Source organism: Halyomorpha halys, unplaced genomic scaffold (genome assembly GCF_000696795.3).
Source record: "Halyomorpha halys isolate HHAL.00 unplaced genomic scaffold, Hhal_1.1 Scaffold1866.1, whole genome shotgun sequence".
Lineage (NCBI taxonomy): Eukaryota > Metazoa > Arthropoda > Insecta > Hemiptera > Pentatomidae > Halyomorpha > Halyomorpha halys.
Genome location: NW_027110110.1, coordinates 77,100 through 99,396, shown reverse-complemented (window position 1 = coordinate 99,396; position 22,297 = coordinate 77,100). Strand labels below are relative to the sequence as shown.

Sequence of the window (22,297 nt, the reverse complement as noted above, 5' to 3'; positions counted from 1 at the left end):
TTAATATTATAAACAGTAGTAAAGCCAATATACCTATGTAATTTCATTATACTATCTGAAAATTTGTAAACGCTCGCCAGATAAAAATCTCACTATATGAACCATGTAATTATTCTTAGGGGCCATATGTCCCAGAATAAAGTTATTTTTTCATTTCATTTCATTTCATTTCAAATAAAAGATCTGTTTTAATATGAGTTTGACTAAGCGGGTGTATGCACAGATTTTCAATCAACCAGCCTGTTAACTGTTGTCTTGACAATATTATAATTAAATAACTACTTTTTCAATTTCACTTAACCTATACAATAAGCCGTTCAGTAGACAGGATAACTAACTCTATAAAATCATTCTTGCCATTTTCAATATTGTTTCCATTACAATTAAGCACCAAATAAATGGTTAAGAGCACAATGTGAAATTTAATAAACAGTTAAATTTTTGTGCCATACTTATCCTGGAGACAAATGTTAAAATTTTGCATCGAGAAATATTATTAAAAGTACTTTTCTGCAAAATGTTGAAATCGGAGTTATTAAATCTTGAAACTGAAAGCCTCATTTCGGTAATTTGTACGACAAAGTATAGCCGAAGTGAATAATATAAAAATATCTGTTCTGAGCGAGGTTTAATTTCAACTCAAAGTAGGGAAGTAAGTGAAGTTGTGTGGTGTGCGCACTGCACCAGATTTTTTTTATTTTAGCAAATATGACTTAATTAAAAATTACATGAGAATAAAATAAATTATTTGACTAGGTATACCTCAGTAATTTCCTTATCAGTAGGTTTTTTATGCCTGGCAGAAGGAGGTGGAATAGTTGCAGATGTCCATGTTCGATATCGTGAAGGAGACTTTTTTCCTAGAGTATGGGAGGAATAAGAGTTTGTCACAGCCGTTTTATCATAACCACTCATCTGTTTTTCACGTTTTCCTGAGCCCCTGGTGGTCATGTATGTAGGATCGGAAGATAGTTTCTAAAAACAAATAATTTATGTATTTAATATCATTTATTACTTTTTTTTATTTTTCACTTTCAATAAACAGAATAATGTGATAAATAAGTACTTACAAATTCTTTCTTTGGTTCAATTTTTATGGCACTGCAGTCGGTTGTAGATTCAACTTTTGTCTTTTTGGAAGGTGTTTCTTGCTGATGATCTATTATTGTTAAAGCCTAAAAAAAATTTATTTTAGTTAAACAATTTTTTCATATTTATGGAGCAGGTTTTTTTTACGTTATAACACATTTCATTTCATAAATATTTATTTATGAACATTTAATTCATAAAAGTTTTATCAACAAAAAAAAAAAAAAAAGCAAACTCAGAAAAATACCATTTATACTGTTGTAATAAACTATATTACAAGGTATGAAACAATATGAAATCAACAATTTTGTATAGAAAATACATGTTTCAAGTATGAAAATGAAAAACATTAGAGATTATTTGTTGATCATATCGCTGTTCTGGAAAAATAATGACGCAACTGTAAAATCGACTTTATTGTCTTGGCGGGCTCCAAAATAGATTTACTAGTTCTTTGTAAATCGACATAATTGAATATACTAAACTGCTCCCTAGGCAAATTCTTAAGTAAAATAATGTTGACTTACAAACATCTAGTAAATGCATTTTTTAGCCCATCAACACAATAAAGTCAATTTCACAAAGTTTACAGTTGTGCCATTATTTTTCCAAACCAGTGATATGTAATTACTGAAGAAAGATAGTAAGGGTGGCAATAAAAAAATAGTGCAAAAACAATCTAACACTCATAATAAATAATATTTTATTATTAATAAATAAATAGTTTTCGCACGATTTTGAACTACCTTTTTTTTTTTATAGCCATTCTATAGCAATTTAACAAAGCAGTCGATGACAATGGTTCACCTTGAGTTACACATGATCTTTAATGTTTAAATTTCTGTTCTCATATCAAACTTTTTATCACCAATTATAATTTGATTCACAAATGGTTTTCTTTTGTACTGGCGAAGTAGCATTTCACAAATGGTTTTTTAAACACTCTACATCCAGTTATCTAAATTGTTTCAAATTTACAGAGCTGGTATTATGGAAATGGGAGAAAACTTTAATGTTGAATATCATCAAGTGTAAAGGATTTATGGAAAATAAAAGTACTTATACATAAATAAAATTTGATAGATAATGGCATATAGTGTCTCACCTTATCTTTGTTAGCACCCTGTGGATGGGAGAGTGCTAACTGCATGTAACATGATGTACTGCAGAAATAAAGATCTTCTTCCCCTTGCCTTGCGACTAGGGGCATTTCCGATGCTTTTTTCCGCATAAGGTTATTCATTATAACGACATCACAATGCCTACAAAACTTTGCAGTTCCATTCAGGATAGACTGAATATCGACTTGAGCTAAAAAATAAAATAATAGGATAAAATAGAGTAAATATTACATAGGGTTTTTTTTTTTTTTTTTCAAATACTCAAGAGATTTACATCAACTTTGTTAAATTAAAACTGATACATAAAAGATGGGATTACAACAACAGAGAGTAATATTTTAAGTGAAAAAGAAGAATGACAATTTTAAAACAAAACAATATTAATATAATTTCAACTTCTGACAACAAACTTTCTTGATTTGGATACTTTTTTGCTAAAAATAGATCCACTAATATTTTTATCGTAAAATCTCTACTAATTTAAAAGAACAAAATGTTTTAGACAAAAACAAAATGTTTTTAAATGGTTAAAAAGGACATATCTCTTGTAAATTTATCATTAACAACATTTGCATACAGAATTTATTTGATCATAATACCTCCTTCTTTGCCATCTTTGCCCTTGAGTCGGTATATTCCAAGGCGGTGGGATGCTGAACTCCTCTCCGTTATGCTATGCGTTGCAGGTACAGGTATTCTGAGTACATTGGCTAAATTTCGTAATACCGACAGCACATCGTCAGCTGCTTGACTAGTTAGTGTTAGAGTAACTGTTACACTTTCCCGAATACGCCCTCTTTCCCCATCAGGAGTTTCATTTTCCTTATCCTGAAAGATTAATTGTAATAACAAATATTAAATATATAATTCCATAGTAATAAAAAAAAAAAAAATATGTTTGAAACATCCATTACCATGTCACTATAGAATCGTATGGGCTTCGGCCTTATAGCTAATGGTGCAATGATAGGAATGTCAGGAGAAAACCTAGACAACCTAAATCTTTCTTCTTCGTTATCTGAGTCAATTAACTGCAAACCTAAAACAACATATACTTTATTAATTGTTATATCATTATAACAAATATTTAATGGCTTATATCATTAGTAGTTCCCTATGATAAATTGGTGCAAGTAGAATTTGCGTTCTTAGATAACATTCTTGATTATTTTTGTTTTAATTACTTTTTTTTAAGTTATCCTTCATCTTTCTAAGCAATCTCTATTTTACTTTGTTTTTATGTATTTTGTCACTTATTACTGTAGTCATTTGCATCCATGTTAATAGTAATTATTGTTCAAACCATTGTTGAATTCCCGACAATGGTCTACATAGTTTAGCAGAAAGATAGGCAAAATAATTATAACACTCAAGTTTGTATTTTAATATATTAATAATTTTTTCTGATTGAAATATTCCCTGTTTTTGTTTGTCATAGGTAATCTTCATCCAACATTTAAATAATTACAATTTAACAAATGATTCTGGCATAATAAATACACCCAGCAGAAAAAAAGAAACTCGATGAGCCACTATTGAGGCACTCAGCTCATGAATACTTGTCTCTTGGAATCGCTGGAGTGTATGATTCCATTATTGCTAATAGTGGACTTATCTACTTCACTTCAAGCCTTGCTGCAATATATCCGACACTCTTCTTTTGCCAAGTCATCAGCTTGGGCTACATCTTCATTCTAAAGAATCATTATCATAAAAAATTAATTTTTTAAGCGCTAAAAGGTACAAAAACCTACTTACAGCTGAGTTTGGAAAAGAAGTCTCAAAACAAATGAGCGATTATTTCAAGCCCTTTTAATCCTGAAGAAATTATTTCAATGCATCTAGCTACTCTGCACTAACCAGATTACCCATAAAATTACTAATTATCAGTCTTTGAAATTAAAATTATTGAGAGTTCTCATTATTTTTTTTCTGCTGAGTGCCAAACATAATTCAAATATGTGAACATTATTGATCACACTTTTTATTTGAATAGTGACATCGGAAAAACATTTTTTTTTTGTATATGACATACAAGTGGAAGATACAACTTACAATTTGCTTAAATGCCCTCAAATATCTAGGTAAGGGTAAAAAAAAAGGTGCTAATAGGACATAAAAGAATCAAATGCAAGGAGATTGCAAATGCTATAGTAGCAAGGAAGGGCTTAGAAAAACATTTGGTTAGTTTATTGTGATAATAAAAATTTAATGAGCCTTAAAACCTCTAATGAAATGGTCTCAAATTTTTATTTAACTACCAAAGAATAAAAAAAAAGTATTATATAAATCTGATAAGAAATAAGACATAGGTTGTTGCCCATTAAAATATAATCAACATATTGAGGTGTAGATAATTGACCGTAGATTAATGCTTGAAGAAGTTTGTCGGGGGGTGCGGTCAGCAAAGATTGCTGACCGCACCCCCCGACAAACTTCTTCAAGTATAATCAACATAGTTATGTTCCTTACCTACCATCTATGTCAAAGAAATGGCATATTTTTTATAAATGTGAGCCAACGCAATTTATAGAATTCAGTAGTTGAATCAAACCATACTTAAACAAGGGACATTGCTAGGGTAAATCCCAGTAAACATAATGTACTTTATCAGAAACCATAAAATGTTTAGAGATCTCAGGTTAGTCTGACGGGTAATCACAAGATAATAGAAAGCAGAGAACAAATTCGCGAAGTTACAGAAACTTCAGTAAAATAATACATTTGAAACTAAAACTTTGTGGAAATTATTAACTTACAAATTAATATATGTATATATAGTTGACCATAAAATTTGATGTATAGGAAGATGGTCAGGGTTGCGGTCAAAGGAAAAACTATTTAAACTATTTAATGTAAACTATTTTTGTTTTTCCTTTGACCACAACCCTGACCATCTTCCTATATAACAAATTAATAATTTAATTATTTTCAGATAATTTTATTTTACTTTTGCTCTACATAGCTTATTATTTCATTGGTATAGATACCTTTGAGAATCTTTAGCTTATCTTACATCATCAGATTTGTACTAAATTAAAAAGACAACCCAACCATGGGACAGAATATTAACTCGTAATATGTTTTACATTGATTTTTGTATTTATAAGAAGTTATACTCAACTATTGATGCCTATAAAATTTTTATAAACTTTTTTCTCTCGTCTTGGGTGTTTGAGATACATACATATATGTGAATTACTAACTTTTATTTCTAATTACATATATAAAAGCTCAAACATCATTTACCTGGAAACCTTGGATGGAACTCCGGCATAATACACTCTGGGCTAGAGGAACTTATGATTGTATCAGGTGTATCATTGTCACGATCTCTGTTGTAGTCATATTTCCGATCGTCAACTATATTATAGAAAAGAAACATATTAATATTTATTGAGTACATTACAAAGAGAAATTTATAGGAAAAAGTCAAAGCAACATCATCATAAGTATATAAAAGAAAAATAAACCAAAAATTTTTATAACTGAAATATTTTAGATTGAAAGTGTGATTTGATTTTAAATAATATTTATATTGCTAACAAATATCTTAAAATAAATTGACAGTTGATGAATTATATAGGTTTTTCATTAGAAAGATATATACTTACAGTCATCCTTTGCAGTGTGTAACTTTAAGGGTGCAAATTCCTCATTATAAAATCCACGCTGAGTGGCCGGCGTCGACGGAGCTTTAGGTGGAAGGTCTCCGAAGGGTAATGTATTATAATGGTCATTTTCATGAGGTAAATAAGCAGAGCCATAAATACCACGCAATTCACCAAGGCGTGTGCTAGATAGATAAAAAAAATAATTTAATAATATTAATTACTGTAGAGATTTTGACAATATTGTAGATATATTCCAAAAATAACAATTAGTAGTTATATGATGTTATATAAAACTTTCCCCACAATCCAATTCACCATTCGCTGAAAAGAGTTTTAATCTATTGTTTTACAGTTCAGGTAATGAAACAAAGATTGTTTTAACTATTCCTCATATAAATAAATAAAACTTAGTGAGAAAACATGGCTAAAATGTCCACCTACTTTATTTTATATAAGCAATATAAGCAAAATACAAGAAATTCATTAAATTATGGAGAAGATGGTCAGTGTTGCAGTCAAAAGAGAAACAAAAATAGTTAACAACAATTTACTTTCCAACGTTAAGAAATTGATTATTTCAAATTAACAAAATTAAAGATTTTTTTAAAGGAAACTATTTTCATCAATTTCTATTATTTACAAGGTTGAATCGTTTTAATGAAAATATTCAAATATTTCCATTTCAATTTTTAAACTTATTTGAGTTATTCTCTGACCGAACCCTCAACTATCTTCTCCTCCTATATATTATCCATCTATCTTCTCATCATTTTGAAATGGCTATGATCGCATATGGATGCACTAATTTGGAAATATATTTCATAAACTGATCGAAGAAAAGGAGCCAAAAACATATATGTTTTCATCAAACCTGGTTTCTAATTATATCTAATATAATAAATGAGGATGTTACTTACCATGAATTGACTTTGCTCATATCACCAGCACCAAATGGTGGGCAACCAGTAAAATTATACGTAAGATTAGGTTCGCAAATTGACATTCCGGGAGTCTGTCTCAGTTGATGCATAACAGAGTCAATAAAGGAATCATAATCTTCTTCTACTTTCGAACTCTGGAAATAAATCAAACAAAATAATAGATTTAAAGAGCAGCACATAAAGTTTAGTACAATTGAGTGACTGTTGGAATAAAATTAAACAAATAGCTTACTAAGTCACGGAACATTGTTCTAGAAAAAGATAAAGTTAACAAGGCTTTGATAGAAAAACGTTTGACGTCAGAAACTAAAAATTTAGTAGTTTATCTATTCTCTCTATTGCAGTTCTGCCAATACGCAAATAGGCAAAAAAAAGACAATGGCTAGATTGTTTTCATAATACATTTAGTAATAAAATTAGAAGGAACAATTTTTGGACTAATGGATAAAATAATAACAACAGTTACAAAGAACATTCTTGACTCGCATACTCTCACTTATGAGTCATATAGAAACTAATATTACGTCACTGCGCAGAGTATAGAATTACTAATATTGTCATTAGATACAGCTGCCATATTCATTAAATTTTACATTTATGGTAGCTAAGAAATTTTTTATTTTAATAAATATTTATTTCATAATTCATACATCTCATAAAATTAAAATGGTGTAGGTTATTTATGTGATACCTCAACTATATATTCATTACCATTATTATTTATAATAATTTCTTCTCTAAGTAATATAATATTTGTTCAAACGAATGCACTAAAATTACTCGAAACCTAGATGAATTCTGTTATTTTTTTTTTTTTTATTATAATTATCATAAGTTCTAAGAGTTATGAAATTTTAACATTTCTGAACTTATTGAAAAATCTATAATATATAAATTTAAATATTTTTTCTTTTGAACAATTTTCATGCTTGGAACATCTTAGGTAGTTTAAGAAGTAAAATTACTCAAAAACAAAACTTCATAATTAAGTTTAAAGGAGCTTAATTTGTTTCTGAAATAGGTATGTGATTAAGAAAGAAAATACATATCAATCCTATCCCCCCATAGCAAATTTCATACTCAATGTAGAAATAAAGATGGGTCTAATTACAATAGAGCATGGAACAATATTCTCAAGCCAAATATTTGGTAACATGCTGCTTAATGTTTCGCTAAAAAATAAAATAATTTTGCGCTCCATAGTAAAAAATGCAAGGTAGAAAATATAAACATATACACATTAAAATTGATTTAAATAATAACTTAACTGTCACGAAAAACCTTTTGTTAAAAAAATTAACATTATTTTAGAAATAATTGAAATATAAAAATAGATAATCAATAGCATACAAAAATTGTAGGAAAAAGAAATTAATTACCTTCCGAGGTCTTTTTTTCGGTGTTCCACCAATCATTTCTTTTCCTAAACTTTGCCTTCGCTTTTGATGGTGATATGGACGCTTCTTCAACTTTTTGATATCTAAACAATAAACAGATATGCAATGAATTCCACATAGCATTATTAAGCAAACTTACAATATTATGACTTAAAGAAATGAAGATTAATTCTAAAACTACAATCTGCATCTATTACCTTGAGGTTGAGAGTCTGCCTGATCTAAACGAAGGCCAGGAGACAGCATTTCATCGGAAGACATCACTTCTTTTTTAACTTCGACTTCCCTTTTGACGTCCACCATGGGTGTCATGACAGGACCAGGTTGGCTCAAAGAAAAAACAGGTTCACGCTTGATTATTGGACTAGTCTGTATTGCTGAAGGAGGGTGCTGAAGTTGTTGAGGAGGCGGAGGTGGAGAAAGTAACTCGTCTAGTGATGATGGGCCAATGTGGGGACGTGACTCTTGTTTCGGTGATTCTATTATCTGTAAGTAGATATTGTAATAATAAAAATAAACTCTAGGGCAAACTATTTTTGTAATAGCATATAAAAGCATGGGTACTAAATATCTAAAAAATGCTTAGTTGTAATTAAACAACATATTTTTTGTTTAACTACTTATAGATTATAAAATTTTCTTCTTAGAAAATAGGGAACTCACTAAGATAAAAATGTAAGGAGAAAGGTGAAGAAATATTATCAGAGCATTAAAGAAGCTAAAACATATTCAGCTGATTCACAGATACTTCAAATGCCCATAAATAATGACTGTTTAACTAACATGGAGCCAGTTAAGATGGAATCGAGAATGTGGGAATTACAAGATATGGCACTGTTACTTAAAGTGATAGCTAAAACTTCTCTACGACTCCAGCCTCACTTTGGCAACATCACTTAGTGATCCTCCCTGTATGTAAACTTTGGAGAAATATTCAGATCGAATTACAATAAATGTATATAAAACAAAGTAATTGATAAATAATTAACAATGCCCTTTAAAATTACAACTAAAACACAGTTAAAATGAGATAAAACAGAAAAAAAAAAAAAACTTCTCCAATAGATAATAAGTCATTGCTCTAAAAAGGGATAACAACTGAAATCTGAACCAAATATAACCTCTGCATCTCTCAGGTTCATATGATTAACTTTCACAGGCATAGTGTCCCTCTGGAGGAACATCTTATATCTTCTATCTCAGCAAACTCTTGGCACCTCAGTATACTTAATTGTCCCTCTGTTGGGACAATTACACTTGGAGTAGGAGATAAGATTCAATATTGTACAGGTTTTTAATTGTTAAAAATTGTCAGCTAGCTTTAGATATATACTGGCTTGGGAAAGGTAAGTGCATTTATTTATTATATTGTACATGGACATATGCTTCAAGGTAATTTTACATAATTGAATTAGAATGCAATTATTGCCTCTAAATGAGCTTTGGCCATTATTACAGAAATGAGTCATGGTCCTCCTGTGGGACATCATGCAGTAAGAAGTTATTGAACCTCAGTCAGTTTTCTATATTTGATTTTCAGTTTTTTAAAAGTAAATAGCAGGTTTAAATAATATTTTCTTTATAATACATTTAGTAAGACTGATTTAGATCTTTTCCAGGGTAGGCACTAAAGCGCTTGATGTCCTCAAGAAACGTTTAAATTTTTCAAATTTGTTAAAAATCTAAGCCACTTTAATTATTTCAATGTGGTTGTATGACCCTAACCTAAAAGTAGTTGGGGATTTTTTTTAAATAAAAAAAATCATGCATTTAAGAGTTAAAACAAATTTATCATAGAAGCACAAAGATATTTTTTTGATGATTTTTATTTTTAAAAGTAAAGGCTTTGATTAAGAAAAAATAATCTGAATATTAGTAATTTAGACATGGAAGAGTAAGTACCTGCTGTTGAGGTTTAGACTGTGGTATCTCCTTGGGAGGTTCGTTTAAAACAGAAGGGAGGAGAGAGGATGGTGTCGGTGGTACAGGACGAGCGAGCTGAGCCTCAAGGGATGGGACTATTGGCAGGGAAGCAGTAGTCGTAGTAGCGCATGCGGTGTTCTGAAGCAGCTGTTTAAGAAGAACATTCTGCGAGTCTTCTCCAGGCCTTACTCTTTTCTCTTCATTATTCCTTGGTAACAGCATCGTAGCAAGAGCAACAAACTTTTTTGGTTCTTCCTTCTGAGCAACTACTTGAGCCTTTGGGCCGCCAAAACTCATGTGATGTGTTTCTTTCTCACCTGTTTCAGAACTTGAAACAACCCTCTGTTGAAGCATTTCATTTGTCGCTTTCTCGTTACTGATGGATAGCCTTCGCTCTATCGTATTCACCTAATATAATATAAAATAATTAGTAAACTGTTTGATAAAAAAAATAATAATATTCTGAAATGGATTTAATAAATATAATTTATTAAAGATTACAACTAAACTAACAGTTATTTGTTATTTTTTAAATAATTTGAACCATTATACCATAATGTTATAACTGAAATTCAATAAAATATGAAAATAATTCATAAAAATGATACTACAGATTTTAAAAAAAAGATATAATTTATTAAATTTTTAGTGTTATTTTCATGTCACACTACCTAATCACCAAGTCATATTGGGATTAGAGGCAACGAAATGGCTGATAAGGCTGCAAAAGAGGCGCTCTCTTTTCCGGGACGCGGTAAAGCTTTCTTAACAGCGTCGGAGCTTGCACAGCCACTAAGAGAGGCCATATTACAAGAGTGGCAGGCACAGTGGGACGGGACAGCAGCCCACCAAATAAATTGAAGGCAATTAAGGAAAATGTCAAGGCATGGAGCAGCTCCAGTCTCAGCAACCGCAGAAAGGAGGTTGTATTGAGACGCCTAAGACTAAGGCACACAAGGCTCACACACCTTCACTTAATTACAAAGGAGGATCCACCCAGATGTAAGAAATGTAATCAAAGAATGACAATAAATCATATCTTCGAAGAGTGTGTTTTTTACACAAGAAGAATAAATGAACTGGGTATACTTTCAAATATATCAGAGGCCTTGGGAAATGGGAAAACATATTTAAATAAGATTATGTCTTTTCTGTAGAAACAAGGAATATTTCTAAATATGTAATGTATATATATATATGTGTGTAAGTATTTTTATATCTAGCTATTTTATTTATATATATAAATCTTTATATAAATGTTGAAAAACATTTTCACTCACTTTATGGGCAACTCTGCCATTAGCCTCTTCCTTGTCATCCCTTAAGGTTAGAATGTCGCTCGTACTGGACTGCGGCCCAGCTTGATAAATTTTATAAGATTTTCCTCCTACCATTACAGTATCAGTCTTTATTTGCGAGCTCACATATATGTTGCCATGTTTCTTATTAAGATGAGGATTCCTAGAATTTTTATATATATCACTTTCACTCAACATAAGCTCTTCATTTTTAACTGTCCTTTGGAAGTGAGCAGCAAGACCTTCAACTCTCATGTCATCCTGATTGTTTTCTTCTCTCCTCTGGTCTTTGACAGTATGATTAACAACGGCATAAATAAAATTTTGATTGGAAGGCTGTTCGCTGCTTGTCCTCAACATAGATGTTAGCTGAGCCTCGAGAATACTAGAACTGACGCAGGGGAGGGTGACATTCTCTACTTTTGGAGTGATATGGTTAATTCTTTCGACAATTTTGTGATCTCGCTTATCGTTAACCTCTTCATTTTCCTTAATTACATTGATTTCATTATGTACAAGATGACGATCAACAGATTCTGATGTTTTATACTTGATAATTGAACTGTCAGTATTAATGATACGTATATCACTAGCATTTTCTAACCGGAACTTGAGTTGTTCTTGTTTATTTTCTGGCATCTCTTTCTGACCATTGTCAACATCTGAAAACCTGCTTAATTCGGATTTTCTTATGTCAGTTTTGATGGAATTATTGACGAGTGATTCATTTTCCACTGCTTTACTTGTTATAACCGACAATGGAACAAACGAGCCACGGCTAATAGCGTTTCTATGCTGTTCATTGGCTTGACTTGATTTCAATAGATTTTGAGCTTCAGTAGCCATCTTTGCAGCATTTACAGCATCTTGGACAAGACTTGCAACAGTTGCTTGCTGAATAGTTAATTGACGATTGTCAGCTATTGGTATTGATTTTTGAGTAACGACGGGTGTAAAAGTTGTCGGAGTTCGTGAGACTACAATGTTAGGTTGAACAGGAACTGTCCTTTCATCAGTACTTTTCCTCTCTTTTTCAAGTTTCTTTGATTTTTCTTCAACTTTTTTGAATATATCACAGTTATTTCTAGATTCAGGAGAAGGTGAATTATGGGAGCCTCCACCGGGAAGAACTTTACCTTGCATCCTAGCTCTTGGTGGAGAACCATCATCAAGTTCATCTTCTTTCACATCATCATCCAAAATGAGATCTTTATTTACTTCTAAAATACAGTCACTATCAGTGGTTCCATTTCCTACACCTAAAACCACAAGGTCATCCAGAAGTTCTCCTTCTACATCCATCATCTGAATCTGCCCTGAGTCAATAACCATTGGCATTGACACTACAGTCGACATGACATTTCCTTCTAATGCTGATCGCAATTCAGCAACTTCCAAGTTGGTTTCTTTGCAGCCTTCAACTAACACAATGTCATCATAAACAGTTAATTCAGAATCCGTGTCTTCAGATTGTCGAGCTTTAACAGTTTCTGTTTTCTTAATTAAGGCAGGTTTAGAAGGTGGAGTAATAGGAGGTGATTCCTCTTCAAAATCATTATAATCCACACAAACTAAACTGGCAACTTTTTCTGAACTGGTACCAGGTTGCACCCTTTTTCTCTTATCACTCCACATAGGTGAACCTCCTTTCAAGCCTAATTTCAATCTACATAGTTCAGGAGGTATTGGAATAGGGTTATTAGGATTGAATGGATTCCCTCCACCGCCTTCTCCTTGAGGACTAGCTGAAGATGGCCTTCTCATGGGAGATGGTACCATGGGGGAGTTTGGTCGATATTGCTGTTGATGAGGACTACTTGGCGCATACTGTAGACGAGGAGATTGCATTGGAGATGTGGGCTGGGTAAATTGAGGCATCGGAGAAGTTGGAGTCTGAAGTCCCTGGTAGACCATTGGACTAGGAGGAGCACGAGGACTATACAGTGGGGACCCTCCTTGAGAACCAGGACTTTGAGGGCCAGGGAATGTCCTAAACTGCCTCTGAGGTTCTTGTCTTAGGAGCTGCCTACTTAGAATAGCTCCTGCTTCAGGATGCTGTTCTAGGATCTGCTGTTTTTGTTGCTGTAGTTGATGCCTTTGAAGTAGAAGCTGCTGTTGTTGTGTTAACCTCATTGTTTGAGGAGATGGTGGTTGAGGCGACATTCCCCTGGGAGAATTGAAACCTGACGTTTGGAGAGGAGCCAAACGTGGTCTTAAACCTCCTTCAGGGGATCTGGCAAACCTTGACACCATAGAAGGATGCCTGAAAAATATTTGTTACATTTAGTATTTTTACTTTTAAAATAATTTTAAAAACAAAACAAAATAAAAAACGCACGTTAAGCTATTGAATAACAACCTTATCTGATGGAACTGATGGGGGCTGGGTGGAGTTGGTGTCATAGGAGGTGGCCTTGGTGACGGAAGACCGCCACTTTCGCTTTTGTCATCACCACTCTGAAACAAAATTAGATACTGAAGTTTTAAAAACAAAATAACAAGAAAATCAAAAACATTAACAAAATCATGATAAAAATATCTTATTCTAAAAAATCAAACTTTTTATTTATAAATCAAATAACCTTTTTTTACTGGAATTTTTGAAAATTGTAACGAAGAACAAAAAAATAGTAAATAAATAAATATATAATTATATTAAATATATAAGCCTGATATAATTAATGATAATTTGATGCAGCCTGAATAAACTTTTGAATAAATAACAAATATTATAGTTTTGGGGTAATTTTTATTTAGAATTAGACCTATTGTCTCTGGACAGGGATGAATGAGGGACAAATTATGTTTTGGTCCAAGAAGAATAGAATTAAACAGTCAGGTTTCAGTAATAACCAACAAAGACTGGATTTGTGTAAAATTGTTGCGTTCTTATACTTAATTTAATCTGTTAGGGTAATAAAGTAAGGAATATTTAAAGTACTACAATTTCAATTGTATTACATTGTGCTTTTTTATTCAAATTTTTAAATTAATATTATAAATTTAGGCAAAATCATTTTTAGATTACAGAAATAAGATCCTCTACTCATTTCAAATAGATATTGAAAGATCTCATCCAACTTTAATACTTTTAAATTATATAACGTTAAAGCTTACTGAGTTAAATACTAATCAGAATTTAGTAATTAATTTTGAACAAATAATGATTAAGTTTTTTCCTTAATTTTTGTAATGCTTGTACATTCATTATATACTCAAGTCAGTCCTTAATTTTAAGATACAAGTTATAATTAATTTGTTTTATACACATATTCAATTTTTTTATATTACTTTATTAAAACTATTTTATTTATATCATAAAAAATTAGGGGAAGAAATGTTTTTCATTTCAATTATCTATGAATTACTGCTTTAATCAGACAAATTAACTGTCCTCTTCCAACAAGTATTTCAACGCATAAAAATCTCGCCAGGGTTCAGGAATGCAGTTAGAAACAATAAAGTATAACAAACCTGTGAATGTGGAGTTCCGGCAGGGCTATGCCTCACCGGAGAGACCGATGATGTTTGAGGAGAAGGCTGATGAGACTGATGTCCACCAACACCGCCTCCAGCCGGTGACAAAAGAGGAGACTGAGGAGATGCAGAACCTACGCTACCTCCACCTCCTTTGCTTTCTTGTTTTGTTTGATATTCCTGTACAATCAAAACATAAATTTTATCATATCCGATGAGCACTTATTAGCAATAGATAACTGTTCCTATTAAAAATATAATTTAAAGAAACAACACTTATTAGTATATTAAAATTAAAGATTTTTTAATTAACTAGTTCAGCGGTTTTTCCTACAAAATAGATGTTATGAGGGGGTAAATGTTTTGAGAGTAAGAACTAAAAAACACTATTCTCATAAAAACCACTAAAAAAAAATTTTTTGGAGGTTCTCGAGGATCAGTCAATAATAAAAAACTATATTGAGGAAACATTTAAAGATTGTATTGTTCTCATAGCCCTACTGTGAAAAAGACAATTTTTTTCAAAAAAAGAATTTTCTAGACTAGTTATTAAGCATTTGAATTACAGAATACACATTAAGAATGATAGATAGAAACAGTAGTTTTGTAATCAATTTTTCCATATAACTACTAACCACGGAAACTACCTTGCTGCTAACTCAAGAAGTTACTATTTATTATTCTTAATCTGTATTAGGTAATTTTAGAGTTTAATAATTACTCAAGAAAATTCTGTTTTTTAAAAAATTTGTTTTTTCACAGTAGGGGATGACTATGAGAATAATAAAGTCTCAAAATGTTTCAAGCATCTGTTTGAAAACCTATAGTGCTTACATATATTATATAAATTTGAGAGTCAGGGCTGCGATCAAGAAGGAAGAAAAAATAATAATCAACTATTTATTTATTTTCTGCTGATCTTTCGATCTACTTTGCAGGTCTTCATTAGGGTTACAATAAAGAGATAAAAAGAAGGTAGAGTTAATCTAGGGGTAAAAAATATTATATAAAAAATGTATAAACAGTCAAAAAATTTAAATAAAATGATAAAGAGAATAAATATAAATACAAAAGGAATAATTAACTAACATAATAAAGTGAACAGGTACATCATTAATATGTATTATTGAAAAGAACTATTAATTTAATTAAATGAGGAGATATAATTACTACTATTAAATGGTAAATTATTAGGTTACATAAAATGTAATGTAGAAGGAAGAATGTGGGATGGGTAAAAGATAGAAACTAGAATGATAAGAGCGAAGAAAACAGGATTATTCAATATAAAAAGAATAATAATATAAGAGAGAGTAATAAGAAATAGAGCAACAGAAAAATACCTGTTAGATACAGATCTTTTACCTAACTGGTATTTTTCTGTTATCTTTATCCTCTTAATTATTTTATTTAAATTTTTTTATTGTTTATAAACCTCCACCTTTACATTTTTTATATCATTATTTTACCCAATCAAATGTTCTAATATTTTGTTATTTCCTGAACATGGGCCATAAGTTTCAATATTGAGATAAAAAGGACTAACAATAATATATAATAAACAAATGGAAAATTTTATATAGAGTTTTTTATTAATATTAAATGGATGAACATATTGGTTGGCTTTAAATTTATATTTTACTTTTGTAGCAACAGATATTGAATCCCAATATGCAATAAGGGAACAACCTACATTTTATTTTTAATGAGGTGTAGATAGTTGACCGTAGATTAATGCTTGAAGAAGTTTGTCGGGGGGTGCGGTCAGCAAAGAACAACATAAATAAACAAAACTATATTTTGAATAAACTGAAACTCAGGTCGAAACGTCGGCATAAAATAAATAAATATAGTTTTGTTCAGTTACCAGTTACCATCTTCCCCTTTACACGCCACAACCCCTGCTGAAGACCTGAAACTCAGGTCGAAACATCGGCATAAAATAAATAAATATAGTTTTGTTTATTTATGTTGTTCTTTGCTGACCGCACCCCCCGACAAACTTCTTCAATACATTTTATTTTGTTTTATAACCTGTATAGATAATTTTTTTTTTAATTCGCAAATACAAAAATCTAAGACTCTACATCTATCAGTGATAGACAATGCTGTGCCTAAGTTTTATTGTGTAAAATATAAATGTTTGAAAAAATTATCAATAAATCTTCTAAAATATAACTTAAAAAAAAAAAAAAAAGAATGGTTAGTTCCTTATTGCATATGTGAGGTTCAATTATAGCTCTAAAATTCAATGAATAAAACAATTGGAGTGAAATATTAATGTTTGATCTTTAGAAATATATATTATTCTAATAACCAATATTAATTAAAAATTCCCAAATAACTTCTTCAAATTTTCAGTAATAAGAAACATATCTTACTTATGACTGATATAACATATATTTTCAGTTCTGGTGTATAAGAGGCTTTGTTGTACGCATTCAAACTGAAAATACAGTAATTTAGTCAAATGTAAAACTTTTTTCTTATTCCTAAAAATTCAAAGAAATTCAGAACCTTTTTAGAGGGAACTCCAGAATTATCTATAACACTAATTTAGTAAACAATAAAAATTTTTGGATCATTCCTAGTAGGATGTATGAGGAAAGATCCTGTTTGAATAAATATTAGTAGTCACTCAATAGTATACCCATCAGGCACAGCATATATAACTAGTTCCAATCATCAAATCGAAGCACATGGCACCTGTGCTTATTTCAAACTCAATGAAGAATCTAAGAAGGTGAATCAAGCCATTTTAAATTTAATATTGAGGTAAAGAAAAAACTGGTAAAATAACTAATTACAAGAGAGAAGTCCCCGATGAGATTTCAAATTATTTTGCAAATTAGTGATAACGTTTTCAGAAATACTTTCTGCCTTAACAAGAACCAGTTCATAAGGTTAATTTTTAAATTAACTTTTATTCCAAAATTCATCCTTAAACCTTTGAGCACTGAACAAGAGTATGCGAAGAATACTGAACCAATTTGGTTGGCTATTTGATGACAAAAAAATCATAGGCCATAATAAAAAAAAAATTAAAAATGTTCACCATTGGCTTTTTGCCGAGACTATCACAACCAATTTTTTTTTTTTTGACGCCCAAATCACAGGACACCTCAGGTTGAACCTTGAAACTTAAGACTGCCATCAGTTTATTTTTAATTATTTTTTAAACTTCGGTAATATGATTCTGAAACACTTTTTTATTTACTTATATAATAAATAGTTAACTATTATTTAATCAGGACCATTTTTCACTTGTCTTGCAAGAAATTAGATCATTTATAACGTTTTATAATAAATAAATTTATTTAATAATATAAATAAATAAATTGCAAGACTTGCAAGTTCCACTCCCAGTTGCCGAGAGTTAAAGGAGCAGTTACCTACAACCTGGGAAACCCAACCTCAACCCGAAGACTAAAGCCCAAACTGCTGCAGGACATTCTTTTATAAATTTTTAATAAATACAAAATTAATGCATAGTCATACTACCTCTATTTACTTATTATTCATTTTATTTATTCATTATTATTATTTTTTCTCTTTTCTTCTCTCTTCCCTTTTTCAAATTAACTTGTTTCTTTTTTCTATTAGAAGACAATTGTTTGTGTTATTTAAGTGTACCAATATCATTATTTTTTGTTATTAATTTTACTTTCCTCTTTAATTAAGAAGCATTATTCTTATCTATTTATTTTATTATTATTTTTATTTCTTTCAATAAGAACATTGTATATAGTTAGGGGTGTCATTTGTATGACTATACCCCCTCATAATCAACTGTTAAATATATATAATATAAGTTATAACCATGTAAAGCCCACCAGGCCGATCTGGTATAAAAATAAAATAAATAAGACTTGCAAAGTAAATAGTACAATGCCATCACTTATGAAACAATATTTCATTGTTGGGACTTCTAGCAGATGCTATGGCACTAAAACGGTTAAATTTACTTCTCATAAAGTCAAGATAGTTTGAAGAAAACAGAAAAAAAAATTCTTGAACGAAAGAAATTAATCTTTTTTTCATCAAAGATTCATCCTTGACCACAAAAGTTGTGCTAATTATACAAACCCCACTTGATAGTTGATTTCATGGGCTAAGAGCGTGGTGGATTCAATATTTGGTGTCGTATTGTTAACTGTGTTTTATACAACTTTCAACAGGTGGGATTTATTGAGTTCAATTTACACTGTGCCTAATAGCAATTTTTAAAATTCTTTATACAAACAATTTTTATTTTTTCTTCATCAAAAGTTACAACTATTTAAAATTACATTTGGACTTAGCGGACAACCTTGACATTAATCCAAACTAATGATCTAAATATAATCTCTCACATCACCTAGATATATTGATTAAGAGTATTATTTTCCTTCAGAAATATTGCATATCTGTACAGAAGGGGCTAAATGTATTAGTTTATTAAAAGGCAAAAAAAGAAAACCTCAACAACAAAATATTTAGGTTATGCATTATATTAATACAGGATTAACTGCAATGTATATCATAAAATCTGACAACTGACAAGCAATTATCAGATAAAATTTTATAAATATGTTCAATAAAATACCAATGCAAACAAAACAACTGGAACTTATACTAATTCGACTATCATGCTAATCTTAAGTTAAAAGGGAAAAAATAAACATGCCTTTTTACATTATTTAACCATACATGCAAAGCGAATTATATAAGAAGAGATATGAAAAAATAGAAAGCCCCAGATATAAAACAGTTATGGTATTAATTACTATAAGCCAAAACTTTATTCCCTTGCTTATATTTAAATGTATTTTTAACGTTTTATTAATAAAGAGTTTTAGTTTAGTATGTTGGGCTGGTCCTCACCTGCATCACCATGGTATGCTGCCTGCTTTGTTTTCTGGCTGCTTCCAGGTGTTTCTGTAAAGTTGTTTGTTCACCGGTTACACGTTGTAGTTCTATTGCGTCTTTCTCATTTAATTCATTGCCATTTTTTCTCAATTGTCGCTGTTTACTATTTAACGACTGAAAATTTTATAACAACAATGCAGACAATTATTATCACTTATTGTTGATGAGTTTATTTTAATCTGGAGGGAGAAAGGATCGTAGGTATCCTTTAATTTATGATTGGTTAAGTGATATATAATAATCTTCTCTAGTAGCAATGATTCGACAAGGTTAGAAACAACAACAAATAGTAGATCAATTTTCAAAGAAGCTTGTAGTTATTGGTCATTTATGGTAACGAACAGTAATTTGACAAAAATTTAAAAATAAAAAACGTAAAACATTTTATTTATTGGTTAGTTTCATTTAAACAAACAAAAAGAAATATCAATAATTAAAGAAAAATCATAAATTAATTTTTTTTCCCCAAAACATTATTTCATTTGGCAATGAATTTTGCTCACCATACTTTTCAAGTCAATGAGGGGGCATGATATGGATTTTCCTAGCAATGCTGTTTTACCACTGCAGGAGGAAAAACTCAAAAGAACAAATATTACCAAAAATGTTAATTAATTTGTTCTCGAGTGGTATTTGTTTTTAAATTTATGATATATTTAATAATAATCACTTAATTGGTATAAAGCACTTAATTTTAATGTCTCTCTTTTCAACTTTATATGGGCTGCTGCACGACTCATTCATTGATTTATTAATATAAAAATTACTTTTTATCTTACCTAATCTACATCCTCCAATTAATGCGATACTAATTAATGAAAATCGGAAACATAGTTCAGCAAGATCTGCTTGGGAACTGAACAAGACTAATACTGAACTTTTGTACCTCAGTAGTAGTCAAAATTATACCACAAATTAAAGGAAAAGATTGACCAGTCAGTCAACTAATACGTCGTTACCTAATTCTGCAGTGGAATAAACCCACCACTAGGAAAACATTGCTTAGTGACATTAGCGCTGAGAATATTTCAATTAACATTATTACTATTGACTGGACCCCACTTCCAATAAAGTGCTGGAGAAAATTAAGAATAAAAAAATCCACTTCCCTTTGTTCAAAAGTAGGACTGTGTGTGTCACTTACATACTTGACAACTGTAAAGTTAGCAAACGAATTGATCCTAATCTGATTATTATAAAAAACATATATTCTATTTATAAAGAAATATATTTAAATTTTCAAAAATACCAATGAATTTTGATGAAATTTTAGTAATTATCATTCCAGTTTTTAGTAAACATTTAAAATATATTTTATCATGCATTATACGTTTTTCACAAACTTATGTTTTTATATTCCTACTTTATTAGTAATGAGCCCATAAATTTTCAATAACTTCACATCGATAGTATTTCCCGATTTAACATTCTTAAGTAAATTGTCGCGACGAAACCTTAAAAAATTGTAGAATAAATATATTTTAGATAGCTGAACAAAAACAAACAACTCTGAATGACAAATGGTTTCATATTTATTTTAATTTTAAAATAATCATTAGTTGGGTGAAAAAATATTTATTTTTTTTCCAATAATTAAATAGCCAGATGGTCAGCAAAATGGTCAATGTGTGAACAGTCTAGCACATATATGATAAATTATACAAAAACAAAATTACAAATTTAACCCTCAGCACATAAGGTGAGTTAGAGGGAACCATAACGATATTATGTATCTTACATTTTGGTATTCTACACTAATATATTTTTCAATTTTTTTAAAGGTTGTGTAACCCATTTTCATATAAATAAATATTGTACAATAATAAATGCATTGTTTTGAAATAAAAAGCAGACAAACAGTAGCAACTGGTTCTGACAGACCCACTAGTCGAGGAGTGGGTTAAGATTCCAAGAAATCAGAAACAGCCGAGGCCTGATATCCTCTGATCCCATTCCATAATAACATTAATATGTACACAGGTTTGTTATCATTGGTTAAACTGTTGAATTCTAGGTAGGAAAAAGTTGATATTTTTTTTTTCACACCATAAGAAATCTTTGAATACAAATTTTCATCGAAAACGATTAATAAAATTTTTCTAAAAAATTGATTGCCTTTTAGGGTGCTCAGCAAAAGTTGTGTGTTGCGCCTCACCAGATTTTGTTTTTGCTGTTAATTTTTAAATTTCATGTTCCCTATTAATGTGATTATTAGCTTACACATTGACTTTCCCATTTATATTATTGAATTTGAATTTTTTTGTTGTAGAAAATACCCCTTTGTTCTTAAAATTGCCTTTTCTCTTTCAGAATATGCATTTAATATTAATGTTTATATATTTTAACTATCTGTTATTTTTAACAATATAACATTAATATTGTTTATATTTCATATAAGTAACCCCATAAAAGATGATTTAATTTTCCCCAGATCCATATTATAACAAAAGGCACCTCAACCGTACCTCTGAATTTATGTTTTAGAGAAATAGTTAATGAATAAATAATCTTAACAAAAAAATAATAATC

The 22,297-nt window shown here is 30.3% G+C and overlaps 1 protein-coding gene across 12 annotated transcripts in view; it reads right to left on the bottom strand.

Annotated features, from left to right (window-relative positions):
* LOC106690765 (histone-lysine N-methyltransferase 2C) overlaps positions 1–22,297 on the bottom strand; it is a 90,931-nt gene that overhangs the window by 14,341 nt on the left and 54,293 nt on the right. For 10 of the 12 annotated variants that reach the window (XM_014436302.3, XM_067048180.1, XM_024360306.2 and 7 more), the window contains 15 exons: positions 19,724–19,882; positions 14,858–15,040; positions 13,722–13,840; positions 11,366–13,646; positions 10,065–10,493; positions 8,360–8,648; positions 8,145–8,245; positions 6,742–6,899; positions 5,825–6,006; positions 5,460–5,573; positions 3,125–3,249; positions 2,810–3,038; positions 2,195–2,400; positions 1,071–1,175; positions 763–975 (listed from right to left, as the gene is read on the bottom strand). In XM_014436302.3, coding sequence (XP_014291788.1) covers positions 763–975; positions 1,071–1,175; positions 2,195–2,400; positions 2,810–3,038; positions 3,125–3,249; positions 5,460–5,573; positions 5,825–6,006; positions 6,742–6,899; positions 8,145–8,245; positions 8,360–8,648; positions 10,065–10,493; positions 11,366–13,646; positions 13,722–13,840; positions 14,858–15,040; positions 19,724–19,882 — 4,893 coding nt within the window. The remainder of the gene's footprint in view (positions 1–762; positions 976–1,070; positions 1,176–2,194; positions 2,401–2,809; positions 3,039–3,124; positions 3,250–5,459; positions 5,574–5,824; positions 6,007–6,741; positions 6,900–8,144; positions 8,246–8,359; positions 8,649–10,064; positions 10,494–11,365; positions 13,647–13,721; positions 13,841–14,857; positions 15,041–19,723; positions 19,883–22,297) is intronic. The other 2 variants (XM_014436307.3, XM_014436310.3) reach the window with 2 other exon arrangements.